At 39.8% G+C, this 14,843-nt stretch overlaps 1 protein-coding gene across 18 annotated transcripts in view; it reads right to left on the bottom strand.

Moving 5' to 3' along the window:
- The window catches only part of EPB41L3 (erythrocyte membrane protein band 4.1 like 3), a 235,109-nt gene that overhangs the window by 170,305 nt on the left and 49,961 nt on the right, over positions 1-14,843 (bottom strand). For 7 of the 18 annotated variants that reach the window (XM_027575700.2, XM_027575707.2, XM_027575705.2 and 4 more), the window contains exon 1: positions 10,270-10,291. The exons of 1 other annotated variant lie outside the window; for it this stretch is intronic. Coding sequence is in view for 3 of the 17 variants with exons in the window: in XM_027575718.1 (XP_027431519.1) it covers positions 10,270-10,324 (55 nt within the window). In the remaining 14 variants the exon portion in view is untranslated. Of the gene's footprint in view, positions 1-10,269; positions 10,410-14,843 lie in introns of those variants that run through there. 10 more of the 18 variants (XM_027575712.2, XM_027575709.2, XM_027575706.2 and 7 more) reach the window with 5 other exon arrangements.

Raw genomic sequence — 14,843 nt, 5'->3', positions numbered from 1 at the left:
AATTGCTTCAGTAATGGATTAACAAATATTCTGCAACTCAAGTAAATTCTAATTTTCTCCTTTCAACCAAATTGAAGGACAGAATGAAGTAGCTAATAGATTAGTTCCAAGAATTGGGGGATATTTGCCATAATATGGAGCTTCTGCCATTTGCATCCACTTTTGTACCTCAATAATTTTTTCTGTGCTTATCTAAGAAATAAGATAGATTGATAGAAAGGAGGAAGGAAGGAAGGAAGGAAGGAAGGAAGGAAGGAAGGAAGGAAGGAGAGAAATAAAGAAAAAAAGAAAAGGGGAAGAAAAAAAGAAAGAAGGGAAGGTGAGTTGGAGGGAGGGAGGAAGGAAGGAAAATGTTGCTCAGCCATGTCTCATTTCAGCAATACATAATATTTACCCACAAATACACAAACTAATGGGAAAAATGCTCTCTTTGTCTTACTAAGAGATTAATTTGCAATAACAGATTACTTTTATGTTTAGTATTTATCATAGTTTGTAAGATACGTGTGTTGTTTACACTGAAGTGTTTACTGCTAATAATTGTACTGATCGCTTAGTCCAGAAAATAGTTCTAAGATTTAGAACATTATGGCCACATAAAATGAAAAATGAAGCTCAAATTTCAATTTATGCACCCATTATATTGCAAAGAATTTTGATAGGTAATCAATAAGATACTTTCAAGCATAAAAATGATACATTAGGGTAAGATTCTGTGCAGGGAGTAGAATGGAAATAGAAGTTTAAGGAAGAAAAGAAATGACACAAAATGTCTGTAAAAGAAAAGTCTGTTCACATGAAAAAGTGCTCAACATCGCTCGGCATCAGGGAAATCCAAATCAAAACCTCAATGAGATACCACCTCACACCCGTCAGAATGGCTAAAATTAACAAGTCAGGAAACGACAGATGTTGGTGGGGATGCGGAGAAAGGGGGACCCTCCTACACTGTGGGTGGGAATGCAAGCTGGGGCAGCCACTCTGGAAAACAGTATGGAGGTTCCTCAAACAGTTGAAAATAGAGCTACCATACGATCCAGCAATTGCACTAGTGGGTATTTACCCCAAAGATACAAATGTAGGGATCCGAAGGGGTACGTGCACCCCAATGTTTATAGCAGCCATGTCCACAATAGCCAAACTGTGGAAAGAGCCAAGATGTCCATCGACAGATGAATGGATAAAGAAGAGGTGGTATATATACACAATGGAATATTATGCAGCCATCAAAAGGAATGAGATCTTGCCATTTGCAACAACGTGGATGGAACTGGAGGGTGTTATGCTGAATGAAATAAGTCAATCAGAGAAAGACATGTATCATATGACCTCACTGATATGAGGAATTCTTAATCTCAGGAAACAAACTGAGGGTTGCTGGAGTGGTGGGGGGTGGCAGGGATGGGGTGGCTGGGTGATAGACATTGGGGAGGGTATGTGCTATGGTGAGCACTGTGAATTATGCAAGACTGATGAATCATAGATCTGTACCTCTGAAACAAATAATGCAACATATGTTAAGAAAAAAAAAGAAGAAGAAGATAGCAGGAGGGGAAGAATGAAGGGGAGTAAGTCGGAGGGGGAGACGAACCATGAGAGACGATGGACTCTGAAAAACAAACTGAGGGTTCTAGAGGGGAGGGGGGTGGAGGGATGGGTTAGCCTGGTGATGGGTATTAAAGAGGGCACGTTCTGCGTGGAGCACTGGGCGTTATGCACAAACAATGAATCATGGAACACTACATCAAAAACTAATGATGTAATGTATGGTGATTAACATAATAATAAAAAATTTTTAAAAAGTTGAAAATAAAAAAAAAGAAAAGTCTGTTCCTGTACTTGTGAAATCGATGACGGATAGCCAATTTTAAAAGGTACATATAAAAAAGTGATGTATTTATTTGATTATAAAAAGCACAATATATGCATGATATCTGAAATTATATCTGAAACCACTTAAATTTAAGATAAAGATTTTAGATGTGAGCTTGAAAATGTGCAAGGGACACCTAGTTTTCAAATGTTTTAGGTGGTACAGAGCAAAAAGCATGAAGACCACTGGTCCTTAATGGAGTACCATCCCATCCATACCCAAGAGCTTCCCTTTTCTCTCCACTATGGCTTTTGCCAAGTCCTCTGAATAGTTTAAAAAAAAAAAAAAAATCAGGTATGAGAAAGGAAAGGCTTTGTTGACATATCAAAGGGTGTTTTTGAAACATTAAATGTGAAATATGGATCCAGATTTCCCAGAGGCATAGCCACATTTGCTAGCTGCCCCCATGCTCAAGCCTTGATTAAATGCACAACATCTGTGGGTGATACGGATTGTTTGTCAACAGGAGAGACTAACGAAGCTGCAACTTTCCCCAAGGCATCTTCAAGCAGTATACATTCAAATCATTCTCAGGCTCCACAATGGCGGAAGCATGTTAAATATTTCACTCTTAAAGTCCAAATTTTCACCCCTGAATTTCAAATTAAGACGTTGCTATTGAATGTTGTGTGCTCACCACTTCTTATCAGACACTTCCAAGAGCCCTGGCATAGCCCCAACATGCCTTGAACTTAAGGAATTCTCTAAGAAACTCAAACTGAAAAATTAGGAAAGGAAATCAAAACTTTCTGTTATTAAAACTTGAGGAACTATGTAAAGATTAAGTTCAGTGCTGGCTGTGGAATCTCCCAAGGCACATTTCCATAAATACAGTTTTACAAAATGTATCTTGATTATAATCTGTAGATTTGATTGGGCAACATTTCCTTTCAACAAGACTGCATAGCATTTTGGAACAATTTTCAGTAATCTGGAACGGGAATACTCAAAATTAGGCCTGCAGATATAGAAGCATGCTAGAGGAAGCAATAATGAAACCAAACAGTAACGGCAGGCTCCATTTTGGTAAGCAGAACATTTTTAGTTAGATGGCTGCATTTTAAAGAGGCGGTGGCTGCCTCCAGATATTTTTAGCAAGTATTGGCAATTACTGTGTGAAATTAACCCAATGCTTAACACCAGTCACTCACCTTTTAATTTGGAATTACGGTCACTGCTGTGTGCATGACCAAAACAGCAATTAAGAATCAGCAGGGCTCATGAACAATTAGATTAAAATGTTGCTGAGGTGTAATATATAAATTAGTCCTCAGATTAGGGATATTCCCATTGTGAATGAGCAGCCCACCTGAGGGATGGGGGGGGGCACGCTCCTGGCCTCTTTAGGGGCAAATGGGTTTTCTACACAGTTCACAACACCCTGGCGACTAACTGAGAGACGTGTGTCTCTCTTACAGAAAGGTGGAAACATTTTTCTGTATATTTCCCAAGAGCAGGTAGTTTTCTATAGCTAAATTTCAATGCCTCTGAGTAGGGGCTGTTTATCTGCTGTCCCTAGTTGGAATTCATAATATGTTTCCCCATGGCAACATCTCATACATCATATGTCTAATTAAACTGCTGCATTTCTATAGTAAAGTCAGCTATACAGAAATCTCAGGTTTTTGTTACTCTAAATGAGCTTTGCTTAGAGCTGAAGATGTATCCCTTCAAAACTTAGAGTCAGTGCTGTTTTCTTGCAAATGTTAACTATGATTCCAACTTTCTGAAATGAACAGATTCATTCATCTTTAAAAGGGGTGTTATTTTGGGCGCCTGGGTGGCTCAGGTGTTAAGCGTCTGCCTTTGGCTCAGGTCATGATCCCAGGGTCCTGGGATAGAGCCCCGCATGGGGCTCCCTGCTCAGCAGGAAGCCTGCTTCTCCCTCTCCCACTCCCCCTGCTTATGTTCCCTCTCTTGCTGTGTCTCTCTCTGTCAAATAAATAAATAAAATCTTTTATAAAAAAATAAATAAAAGGGGTGTTATTTTGTTGGTGATGGGATGGTTACTGTAATTCTTATAAGGAGGGAAAAGACAGTGCAAGATGTCTAGTGGTAGAAGGAGCTTAGGACCTTGTAGTGCTCAGCAACAGCAAGCTTGCTTTGAGTTGTCTCAGATTTTCTCTATCTCCCTCTGCATTCACGTGGTCAGCAATTGCTTCTTAATTTTTGTCCCTGCTCCTCCTTTTGGCATTTTCTTATATCCTGGAATTTGGCATTTTGGAGACAAGAATCATGAAATTATTCATTCTGGATAGGAAAGGTGCTGCCTTTCAATACTTCATGAGCATAGCAAGTAGGCTTACAGTGGCTGGTTTGGATAATCAACTGCCATTAATATTTTTCACATAAAAAATGTATTTAGAATTCTAAATAAGTGGCTCACGAGCTTCTAGCATACAACTCATTCTTATGTTGGGAACTTTCTTTACTCACACAGGTTTTATTGCTTCACTGTTGCCTGGCAACAGAGATGTGGCAGACGATGTCAAAGGTTAAGGAGCAGACTAAAGTCATTATGGAAAGCGAGCCTTATCAGCATTTTCCATCTAACTTTGTAATCCTTGAAATAAAATAGGTTTCATTGTATTGAACAGTCTGTATTTTGTTTCTTATCAAATGCCAAGTTCTTTTAGAGACTTTTCCTTCTGAATATAAGTCCAGTACCAGGGAGAATTTTAATATGTACACTGCTTTGTAATGGGCTTCTCTATTACGCTAGCACACTTTAAAGGTTAAAGTGAAAAATTTCTGGCATTCTGAAGTCATGTACTGTGCAGAAAGTGGTCATGGACACATTTGGAAGCATTCCAAGAGGTATCAGAAATATACTTTGGCTCTCTACTTCCTCACTTTGAACCACTAGTTAATGTTGAATAAAATTCCATTTCAACTACATTAGCCTGCTTATTAAAAAATTATTCTTTAGAGAAAGGAATGCAAAATGTTCTATAGGTTTGTTTGTCTCTATTCTGAAAGGAGAAGGAATGTGATCAAAATTTAAGCATCATGTCTGGGGTTTATTTCGTTCAGTCCGTTGTGTACCAAATGCTAGTCCCCTAAGGATTCGTAACTCGTGGATAGTTAATTACATTTCAGCATGATGCATTTTAAGATTTCTTTTCCAGTGGGCATAACACATATGCTTTAATGATATTTCCTTCCTAGGCAATGTGGTTGTTCCATGACTCCTAGCCCAAATTTTTTATTTTTCCAAATTACTGCTATAAAGGTAAGGCAACCTGAATTAGAATCACAATCCATGTTGGTTTGAAGTGGATCCAGAATTATTTCTGGAGGAAGATTTTTATCCCTGCTTGTGGGTCCTCCCTCATCTCTGAGTGAAGCCACGGTGGCCATCCATTCAGGGATATGTCCTTAAGTTTCATTAGAGAAAATGAACTCAATCCTTCCTTGATTGAGTCCCAAATACTTTGTCAACACTGCACTCTCTGTTTTAGTCAGAGATTATAAACCAAGGGTCTGTGTTGAATAATTCTTATCAAAAGCCCAGTTGGGAGAAATACATCCATGAATATAATTGCCTGAAGGATATGGGGACTGCCTAGTCCTCTAAATTTCCTTTTGGACAGAACTGTGTATTTGGAATCATTGTATTTTAGAACTGCAGCTACTCAATGAGGCTTGTGCAGCATGTAAATAAGTACATATTGATGAGGTCATTAGCATAGCCATGTGAGTCTCGCTACCTCTGTTACAAGGTTGCTGGTGAGATCATTGTCTTTTTTTTTTAATTTCTTTCTTTTTTTTTTAAAGATTTTATTTATTTATTTGACAGAGAGAGACACAGCAAGAGAGGGAACACAAGCAGGGGGAGTGGGAGAGGGAGAAGCAGGCTTCCTGCGGGGCTCGATCCCAGAACTCTGGGATCATCACCTGAGCCGAAGGCAGATGCTTAACTGACTGAGCCACATGTGCGGGAGATCATTGTCTTTTATGTTACCCTGTAAGAGCACCCATGGAAAAAACTCCTCTTAGGTTTTAGTATTAGAAAAACTTAGGTTTTTATCTTACAGATGTCTCAGATCTGTCACTGACCATGTTTCCCTCTTCACTTTCACTGCTAGGAACGTAAGAACCAAATCTGCAGCCTACCTCTGTCCACTGCATGAGGCCCTGAGGTATGCATCTGTCCCGCTCAGCTCGTGCTGGCTTTACTTTTCTCTTCCATATTGTCTTTTAACCCTGACTTTCTCCACCATTTATTCTATTTTAATAACAGGCATGCCTACCTCAAGTGTGCTTTAGAGCAATGCATGCAGGATATGAGGTTGAACAATCCACAACACACAAGAGAGTCAAGGGAAGATAAAGATGATGATCCTCTTATCATGTCCTTGGTCTTCCATTTTGTGAGACCATGTGGCATGAAGGGTTCCCCCAAACCATTCCCCTACTTGTTGCTGCCATGAGTCCTGACATCCAGAAGAGACGGCACGAGCTCAGGGGGATGGGAGCAGGTGGGAACTGGGAGGGCACAGACAAGGCAAGGGGAGAAACCTCGCTCTTTGGCAGCTAGGAACTGAAAACAAGTTTCTGTGGCTACAGGGTCCCTTATAAGGAAAGTTAGGAAAATGCCAGTCAGGAACTTCTTGTATTAAATCCAAAGGTGACATTTAAAATTCTGACGCATCCAATTTGTGTAACATAAGAATGTCATCTCCACAATACATATTTATGAAGTAGTTATGTTCATATTACTGTACAAGCACCTCATCCCCATTTGTCTCACACACATATGCAATTTTAAAAATTACCCAAGGGGCAACTGCGTGGCTCACTCAGTTAAGCGCCTGACTTTTGATCTCAGCTCAGGTCTTGATCTCAGGGTCATGAGTTCAAGCCCTGCACTGGACTCCACACACGGTGTGGAGACTACTTAGAAAAAAAAAAAAATACCCCAAACCTGTTACTAGATTGTCTACCCTCACAAATAAGAGAAAAGCTTCTTTTAAAAACACACACACACAAGGAATATAGAGAAGCTGCTTTGGCTAAATAAAATGGTGCCACTTCCGATCAAAAGCAAAAATCAGGATTGAATATTTAATTTAATAACTACAGGAAGGAAATATAACTATGGATTCTTGGAAGCCACTGTGGGGCTAGAGATATGGCATGGATATCGCTACATGGCTGAAATTTGCCCAGATTATATAGCTAATCAGTGAAAAAGAGATTTTATGTTAGGATGTTTAGAAGCCTATATACACACACTGTTTCATTGGTTTGGTGCAAGGACTAACAGGCTCCATAGTATTTCACATTACCCTCAAAGACATCATTTCCAATGTTCTCGTGCTAAATCTATACCCATCAGGACCTTTCTCCCATGGTGTGGGGGGGAGTACTCTAGGGAATTCTTATTATAATTCTTATTATTCACATAATACCTAGGAACAAATAAGGGAAAATTAAATCAAGACTAGGTTAGACAACTGGGGTAAAGAATTACCAATTTCAACGAGTGGTAAGTAGAAGCTAATTCAGGTCCTTAGAAAAAACTGCCTAACATATATACTTTTTAATAACATTAATAATATTTTCATATTAAAATTATGTCTTTTAACAGTGTGTCCTTCACAGCTAATACAAAGTCAAAATTCCCTCTTAACAGTAATTCTTTAATTATGTGATTTACTCTAATTCCATAAGCATGACACAGGAATGTATCACAGACATAAATGTCATATTAGAATCGGTTTTTTTGGGTGCCTGGGTGGCACATTTGGTTAAGCATCTGCTTTCAACTCAGGTCATGATCCCAGGGTCCTGGGATCAAGTCCTGCATTGGGGTCCCTGCTCCGCAGACAGCCTGCTTCTTCCTCTGCCTCTGCCTCTCTATCTCTCATGAATGTATAAATAAAATCTTAAAAAAAAAGAATCAGTTTTTTTAATGTAATCTACCAATATCTTGAATGTATTTCAGTTGTGGTAAAAAAAAATTCTAATTTGATTCCTCTGTCATCTCAGAGTTAATATATTCAGAATGTAGAATGTTTCCCCTTCTCATCCAGCCGCTCTTCCTAAATAATCCTCTTCTGTCTGGGGAAACATACACACACGCCCCAAAAACCTTCCCATGTGTTTCATCTCCAAGACTTGAAAATATCTTCCTATTCCTTCATTCCTTACCTCCAACCTCTTTATTCTTCCTGTCAACTCTCTCTGATGGAATCTGAAAAAATCTTTGAAACAGTTTAACTACCCTAGCTCCTGTGTAACTGAGTTACCACAGCAGGCCTGAGATGCTGTGCTTAGAGAGTCCCCCTTGCAAGGCTAACCCTTGGCTGCTGTCTGGAAACTTGGATTTGGGGAGAGTTCCCACTGCTCCCCAACTGATGGCTCCCTGTGCCTAAACTGTTAGTACAAAATGATGTGGTCTATGCCAAATGTGTGCTTTTCTTCTGGGAATCTGGAATTTTGACAGGTGCACAGCAGAGGCTCTCTATGTGACCAACCCCCCGTAAAAATCCCGGGCACTGAGTCTGTAATAAGCTTCCCAGGTAGACAGCATTTTACATGTGTTGTCACAGTCTGTCGCTGGAGGAACGAAGCACATCCTATGTGACTATCCTGGGAAAGGACTCTTGGAAGCTTGCAGCTGGTTTTCCCAGGACGTTGCCCTATGCACCTTTTCCCTTTGCTGGTTTTGCCTTGTGTTGTTCCACTGCAATAAATCTTAGCCGTAAGTACAACTGTATGCTGAATCCCGTGAGTCCTCTTAGCAAACCACTGAATCTAGCACCTGCAACACAACTCGTATGGCCTGTTCTATCATTTCTATCCTCTTCTGTTCACCTTGTAAAAGCCCTTCAGAACCTGCCTTTGCCATTACTTCTCCAGGCTCCCACTGGATTCCAGTGCAGGCCCACTATTTCAGGTAGATCACCACCAGCAGAGGAGGGATGGTGGTTTGTAGGGGAAGTTCCCAGCTGTTGTGAAGACACCTGGTTTCTGTTCTTAGTTCCCTCTGTTTGTTCTGCCATTTCCTATTTAATTTGGAGCAATTCACAACCTCCCTAGGTCTTAATAGCCTTACACATAAAATGTGATTAAAACTACAGATACATATCATATCCAGGTGCAAGATTTGGGCTTTTTGGACAAATAATTTCTTACTGATTTGCAACTAAAAGGTACATTGTATCAAAGTTCATTGTAAAGCAAAACTACTCTGCTAAGGCATGCTTATTTTCTCTGCAAAAATTGCTGGATTCACTGGAAAAAATGTAAGAAATCTTTCAGAATTAGAGATTTAAAGGAAAATATACTACAAGAATTGGAGTAATGCTCCCAATATCACACCATAATCTCCTGGGTAATGAATGGTATTGTTTTTGAAAGTTACTGTCAGAAAAGGAAAGAATCAAGAGAAATTAGCAACCCAGGAGTTGGCTGGAAAGGGTTGGGATTTCTGTTCAGCCAGGGCCCATGTCCCTCAGGATGAGACAGCTGACATAGAGAGAAAACAGCCCCTTCTCAAACATTAGGGACTCCCTTTGTGAAAAACATCAAGATCAGAAAGTTTCAACAGAGCCCACTGAAAGATCTCTCTGAGTTTACCGCTGTGTCTGTATATACACCTTGCTCATTACTCACTTCCAGTACCAATTACTGAAATTCTTTTCCCAACGATCAATAAAAGGCCTACAAAAGCCACCGGAGGAGACACACCTAAGAATCTTGAGCCTAAAATAGGTTCCCAGGTTGACTGACGGGCAGCTGCATTCTTCTGAGGTCTCATCCCTGTTCATGTTTTAATGAAGCTGTTTTTGCAATTACTTACAAAATATATTTAAGTTATATTTCAGTATTCTTCTGTGTAATTCTTGGCACAAAGGAAAACACATTATCATTTGTGAATTGTGAATTGCAAAGGCTGTGTAAGTACTGGGCATTCTTGTCTTTAGAGAGCATTCAAACTTTTCTCTTAACCACTTCCTAAGGTGAAGCTGCCATCACAGCTAAAAGGTATTTCCAAACTCTTAAGCAAGTGTCCTTAGGGCAAAGAATTTCAGAGAATCGGTCAGTCAGACTGGCAGGTAATAAGGACAGAGGGAAAGGTGAGATGACATTGTAGCTAGCCTGCATCTGCTCTCAATTCCAGATTTTCCTACAAAAACTGCAAAGCAGAGCTTTCAAACCAGAAAAAAAAACAACAACAACAAACAAAAAAACCCAGAGAACAATTATCATAGCATTGAATGAACAAACATTTGAAAGAAGCATCCTGCACAAAGAATCATTTCCACATTTCCCTGGTTGAAGTTACACATGGTATTGCTTAAATATTTATTGAATTCAGAGTTATAATCACTAAAAACGGTCACTTCTCATAGGTAGAATTAACATTAGGAATATAGAAATGTTACCTCCAAATCCTAAGAGGGACTTTGAACACAGATAGAGACAGATGAAAGATGGCATGCTGCAGTGCAGCAATTTCAAAGGTACTGGAGCTCTGACATTCTGGCTTCCATTCCTCCAGGAATATTCTCAATGAGACACAGAAAGATCCAGGGTGCTAAAAGTGATTCTTTTACTATTGCATCCAGATACTCTCTTCGAATTCAACACTCAAAAACACAAGGCAGGAACAGGAGGCAGGAACTGCATAGCATCTTATGGTGTCCTTCAGTTTCTTCCCCTAATAGTTTCCCTGGTTCCCAGTGTAGCTTCTCCGCGTGACCATGCAGCAGTCTCAAAGGGCTGTGGAAGGAGCTTCCAGCAGCAGGCAGACAGAAAGCCTAATGTGGCATAGGGCTTCTGGACCCCTGGCTCCCAAGCCTCATCAGAGAATCTTTTGTTTGCTAGCAAATTTTCAGTTTAATTATGCATATGGGGAGTTTTTAAATCCTTAGCTTTCCCGATTGCCATGCTAATACACAATTCAAACATCTACAAGCAGAGCTATTGAGGCCAACATGATAATTATACTGACATTTTTCCCCCTTTATTTGGCCAAGGACCCCCACTGAAGTTCTTCACTTCCACAGTCTTTTCCTATATTTCCTCCTGAAGAGTCGGGGTTCATTTAACTTGCTTTATTCCCTCAGGTACAACACTAGCAGGACCACACTGGCCACACCAATAAACAAAGATTCTCCACTAAGCAAACAGGGCAAAGTCTGACAAAGCCAGTCCACCAAATGCAAGCTTCAGAACAAGCGAGGCTGAGTAGGGGGTCAGAACTAACATTTTTTTGAGTATCTATTATGTTATGTGCCAGTATTCATGGTGCTGTAAGTAAACATCAATGTAATCCTAGAATCAATGCTATAAACACTGTATTATCATCCCCACTTTTATAGACGCAGGAATGATCCCAAAATGATCAAGTAATTTGCTCGACATCTCCTACAAACCACTAAGAAAATCACAAGCAACCTAACAGAAAAGTGATCAAAAGATATGAATATACATTTCACGGCAAAACAAACACATGTGCCAATAAGCATGAGAACAGGCATTTGGTATCATTAGTAGTCAGAGTAATGCAAATTAAAACCCCGATGAAATGACCATTTTATACCCATTCAACTAGGAAAAATGAAAAATCTAACAATTCCAAGTGTTGAAAGATTGTGGATCCACATTCCAATGAGAGTTAAAATGGGGGAAACCAACTTTGGAGAATTTGGAACTATCTCCTGATATTGAACATTCATACACTTTATCATCCACTAATTCTACTCCTACCCAAGAGAGATTCGTGCACATGTGCATGAAGAGTTATGTTCAATAATGCCAAAACAGCTCTTTTCACAACAGTAAAATCCTGAAAACACCCAAATGCCCATCAACAAGATAGGATATAAATACAGTATATTTTACACATTAGAATATTAAATAGAACAGAACAGATGTAGTACAATATATCATAACACAGATGAATCTTCTCAATAAAAAGTTTCAATGGATTACACACAACATTAGGTCCTTTTAGAAAGTTAAAAACAATTATAATTAAGTTTCCTTTTCAGAACACTAATGAATGGACTAAAATTACATATAAAGGAAAGTAAAGGAATGACAGACATGAGACTCAGGATGAGGTCAATGTAGGTGGAAATGGGATAAATGCGGGGGGACCCCTATGGTTATACAAAGGTTACTGTCAAAATCCTGGCTTTGACAGATGTAGTCTATGATGGCGGAGGAGTAGGAGATCTTAGTTTTGTTTGGTCCCAGGAATTCAGCTAGATAGTTATCAAACCATTCTGAATACCTGAAAACTCAATTGGAGATCTAAGAAAAGAACTGCTGCAACTGTACAAATAGAAAAGTGACCACTTTCTGCAAGGTAGGAGGTGCGGAGAGGTGAGTCTGAGGCGATATATGGGGAGATAGACAACGGGGGGGGGGTAGGGAGGGAGCCTCCAGAAGCTGGCTACCAGAAAATGATATAGCAGCAGAGCCCAAAGTCAGAACTTTTAGAAGTCTGCTCCAGTGAGGGACGTCCCTGCCTGAATGATGCTCAGGTGGTGAAGCAGGGCAGAGTCCTAGGTGGGACAGTGTGGTCTCAGGATCCTCGGGGTCACAGAAAGACCGGGGATGCCTGAGTGCGGCAGAGCTCCCAGGTATGGAAGCAGGGAAGCTGGCTGCAAAGAGTGAGCTCAGGAGTGGGCTCTCAGCTCAGGGTTGCCATAAACTGCGACCGGTACCTCGGCTGGGCAACCGCTCTCTCAGCAGGGGCCCATCAAGCAGCAGAACCAGAGAGATTCCCCACTTCCTCCCCCGGGACTAGGAGCACGGGTGCGCACCACATGAGTCTGCAGAGTTTGGAGACTCGAAGCAGGGTCACAGGTCATGTGCCTGAGATAGAAACGATCAATCACAGGCTGGGTGAGCACAGAGTGCAGACGGAGACCAGGGAGACGAGGGTAAGTGACTGCTTTTCTCCGAGGGTGCACTGAGGAGTGGTGGGGGGGCACAGTCTTTCAGCTCTGGGGCCAGAGATTGGGAGGCCGCCATGTTCATTCTTATGCTCTAAAGCTCTGCTGAAAGCCTTCAGGGAACAAAAGCCACATAGAGCAATACAGACTCATTTACACTTAGCCTGGCCCCTTGCAAGGGCAGTGCAATTCCACCAGGGGCAAAGACACCTGAGAATCAATGCAACAGGCCCCTCTGACAGAATATCAGCAAGAACATCCAGCCAAGACCAAGTTTACCAACCACACAGAACTACAAAACTCCAGCACTAGGAGAAAATAGTATGTAGAATTCATGTTTTTTTCCCCATGATTTTTTAGTCTTTCAATTTCAATTCTTTTTCTCTTTCCTTTTTTCAACCAATTTCTTATTTTATCAACTCTTTTTTAAGTCTTTTTTTAATTTTCATTTTTACAGTTACATTCTACCCTTTCAGTGTATTTAATTTTTGCATATATGTAAGTTTTTCTTTCTTTACAATTTTGGGATGTAATTTCTTCTAACAAAGAGACCAAAATATACTCATGATATAGTGTATTGCTCTGTTCTGTTCACCTGTCTGTTTATATTCCTTCTTTTTTTTAATTTTTGTCTTTTAATTTTTCATTTTTAAAGTTACATTCTAACCTTCCATTTTATTTAATTTTATTTTTGTACATATATAAGTTTTTCTTTCTTTACAATTTTGGGATCTAGTTTTCTAAAAAATAGACCAAAGTACACACAGGATCGAGTGTATTACTCTGTTCTGTTCACCTGATTATATTCTCTTTTTCTTCTTTTACTTTTTTTTTTTTTTTTTTGGTTTCAAGTCCCTTCTCATTTGTTTAGTGTATATTTCTCTGGGGTCATCGTTGCCATTTTAGTATTTTGTTCCCTCATTCATCTATTCTTCTCTGGACAGAAGGACAAGATGGAAAAACTCATCTCAAAAAAGAGAACAAGAGGCACTACTGACTGCCAGGGACCTACTCAGTATGGATATAAGTAAGATGTTGGAACTAGAGTTCAGAATAATGATTATAAAGATACTAGCTGGGCTTGAAAAAGCATAGAAGACACTAGAGAATCCCTTTCTGGAGAAATAAAAGAACTAAAATCTAATCAAGTCAAAATTTAAAAGGCTATTAATGAGATGCAATAAAAACTGGAGGCTCTAACTGCTAGGATAAATGAGGCAGAAGAGAGAATTCGTGATATAGAAGACAAAATGATGGAGAATCAAAAAAGCTGAGAAAAAGAGATAAAGAACTACTGGATCACGAGGGGAGAATTCAAGAGATAAGTGATACCATAAAGCAAAACAATATTAGAATAATTGGGATCCCAGAAGAAGAGGAAAGAGAGAGGAGCAAAAGGTATATTGGAGCAAATTAGAGTGAAGAACTTCCCTAATTTGGGGAAGGAAACAGGTATTCAAGTCTTGGAGGCACAGAGAACCCCCCCAAAAATCAATAAAAACAGGTCAATACCTCCACATATAATACTGAAACTTGCAAATCTCAGAGACAAAAGAAAATCCTGAAAGCAACTCAGGACAAAAGGTCCATAACCTACAAGGGGAGCAACATTAGACTGGCAGAAGACCCATCCACAGAGACCTGACAGTCCAGAAAGGACTGGCATGATATATTCAGGGTGCTAATGAGAAAAATATTCAGCCAAGAATACTTTATCCGGCAAGGCTGTCATTCAAAACAGAGAGATAAAAAGCATCTAGGACAAACAGAAACTAAAAGAATTTGTAATCACTAAACCAGCCCTGCAAGAAATATTAAAGGGGATCCTGTAAGTGAAGAAAGAGCCCAAAAGTAACGTAGACCAGAAGAGAACAGAGACAATATACACAAACAGTGACTTTACAGGTAATGCAATGGCAGTAAAGTCATATCTTTTGATAGTTACTCTGAATGTAAATGGGCTAAATGCCTTAATCAAAAGACACAGGGTATCAGATCAGATTAAAAAAAAAAAAGCAAGACCCATTGATATGCTGTCTGCGAGAGACTCA

This window comes from Zalophus californianus, chromosome 14, assembly GCF_009762305.2.
Source record: "Zalophus californianus isolate mZalCal1 chromosome 14, mZalCal1.pri.v2, whole genome shotgun sequence".
Classification (NCBI taxonomy): Eukaryota; Metazoa; Chordata; class Mammalia; order Carnivora; family Otariidae; genus Zalophus; species Zalophus californianus.
The sequence above is the reverse complement of the archived record's forward strand: the minus strand, read 5'-3'. Positions and strand labels throughout refer to the sequence as shown.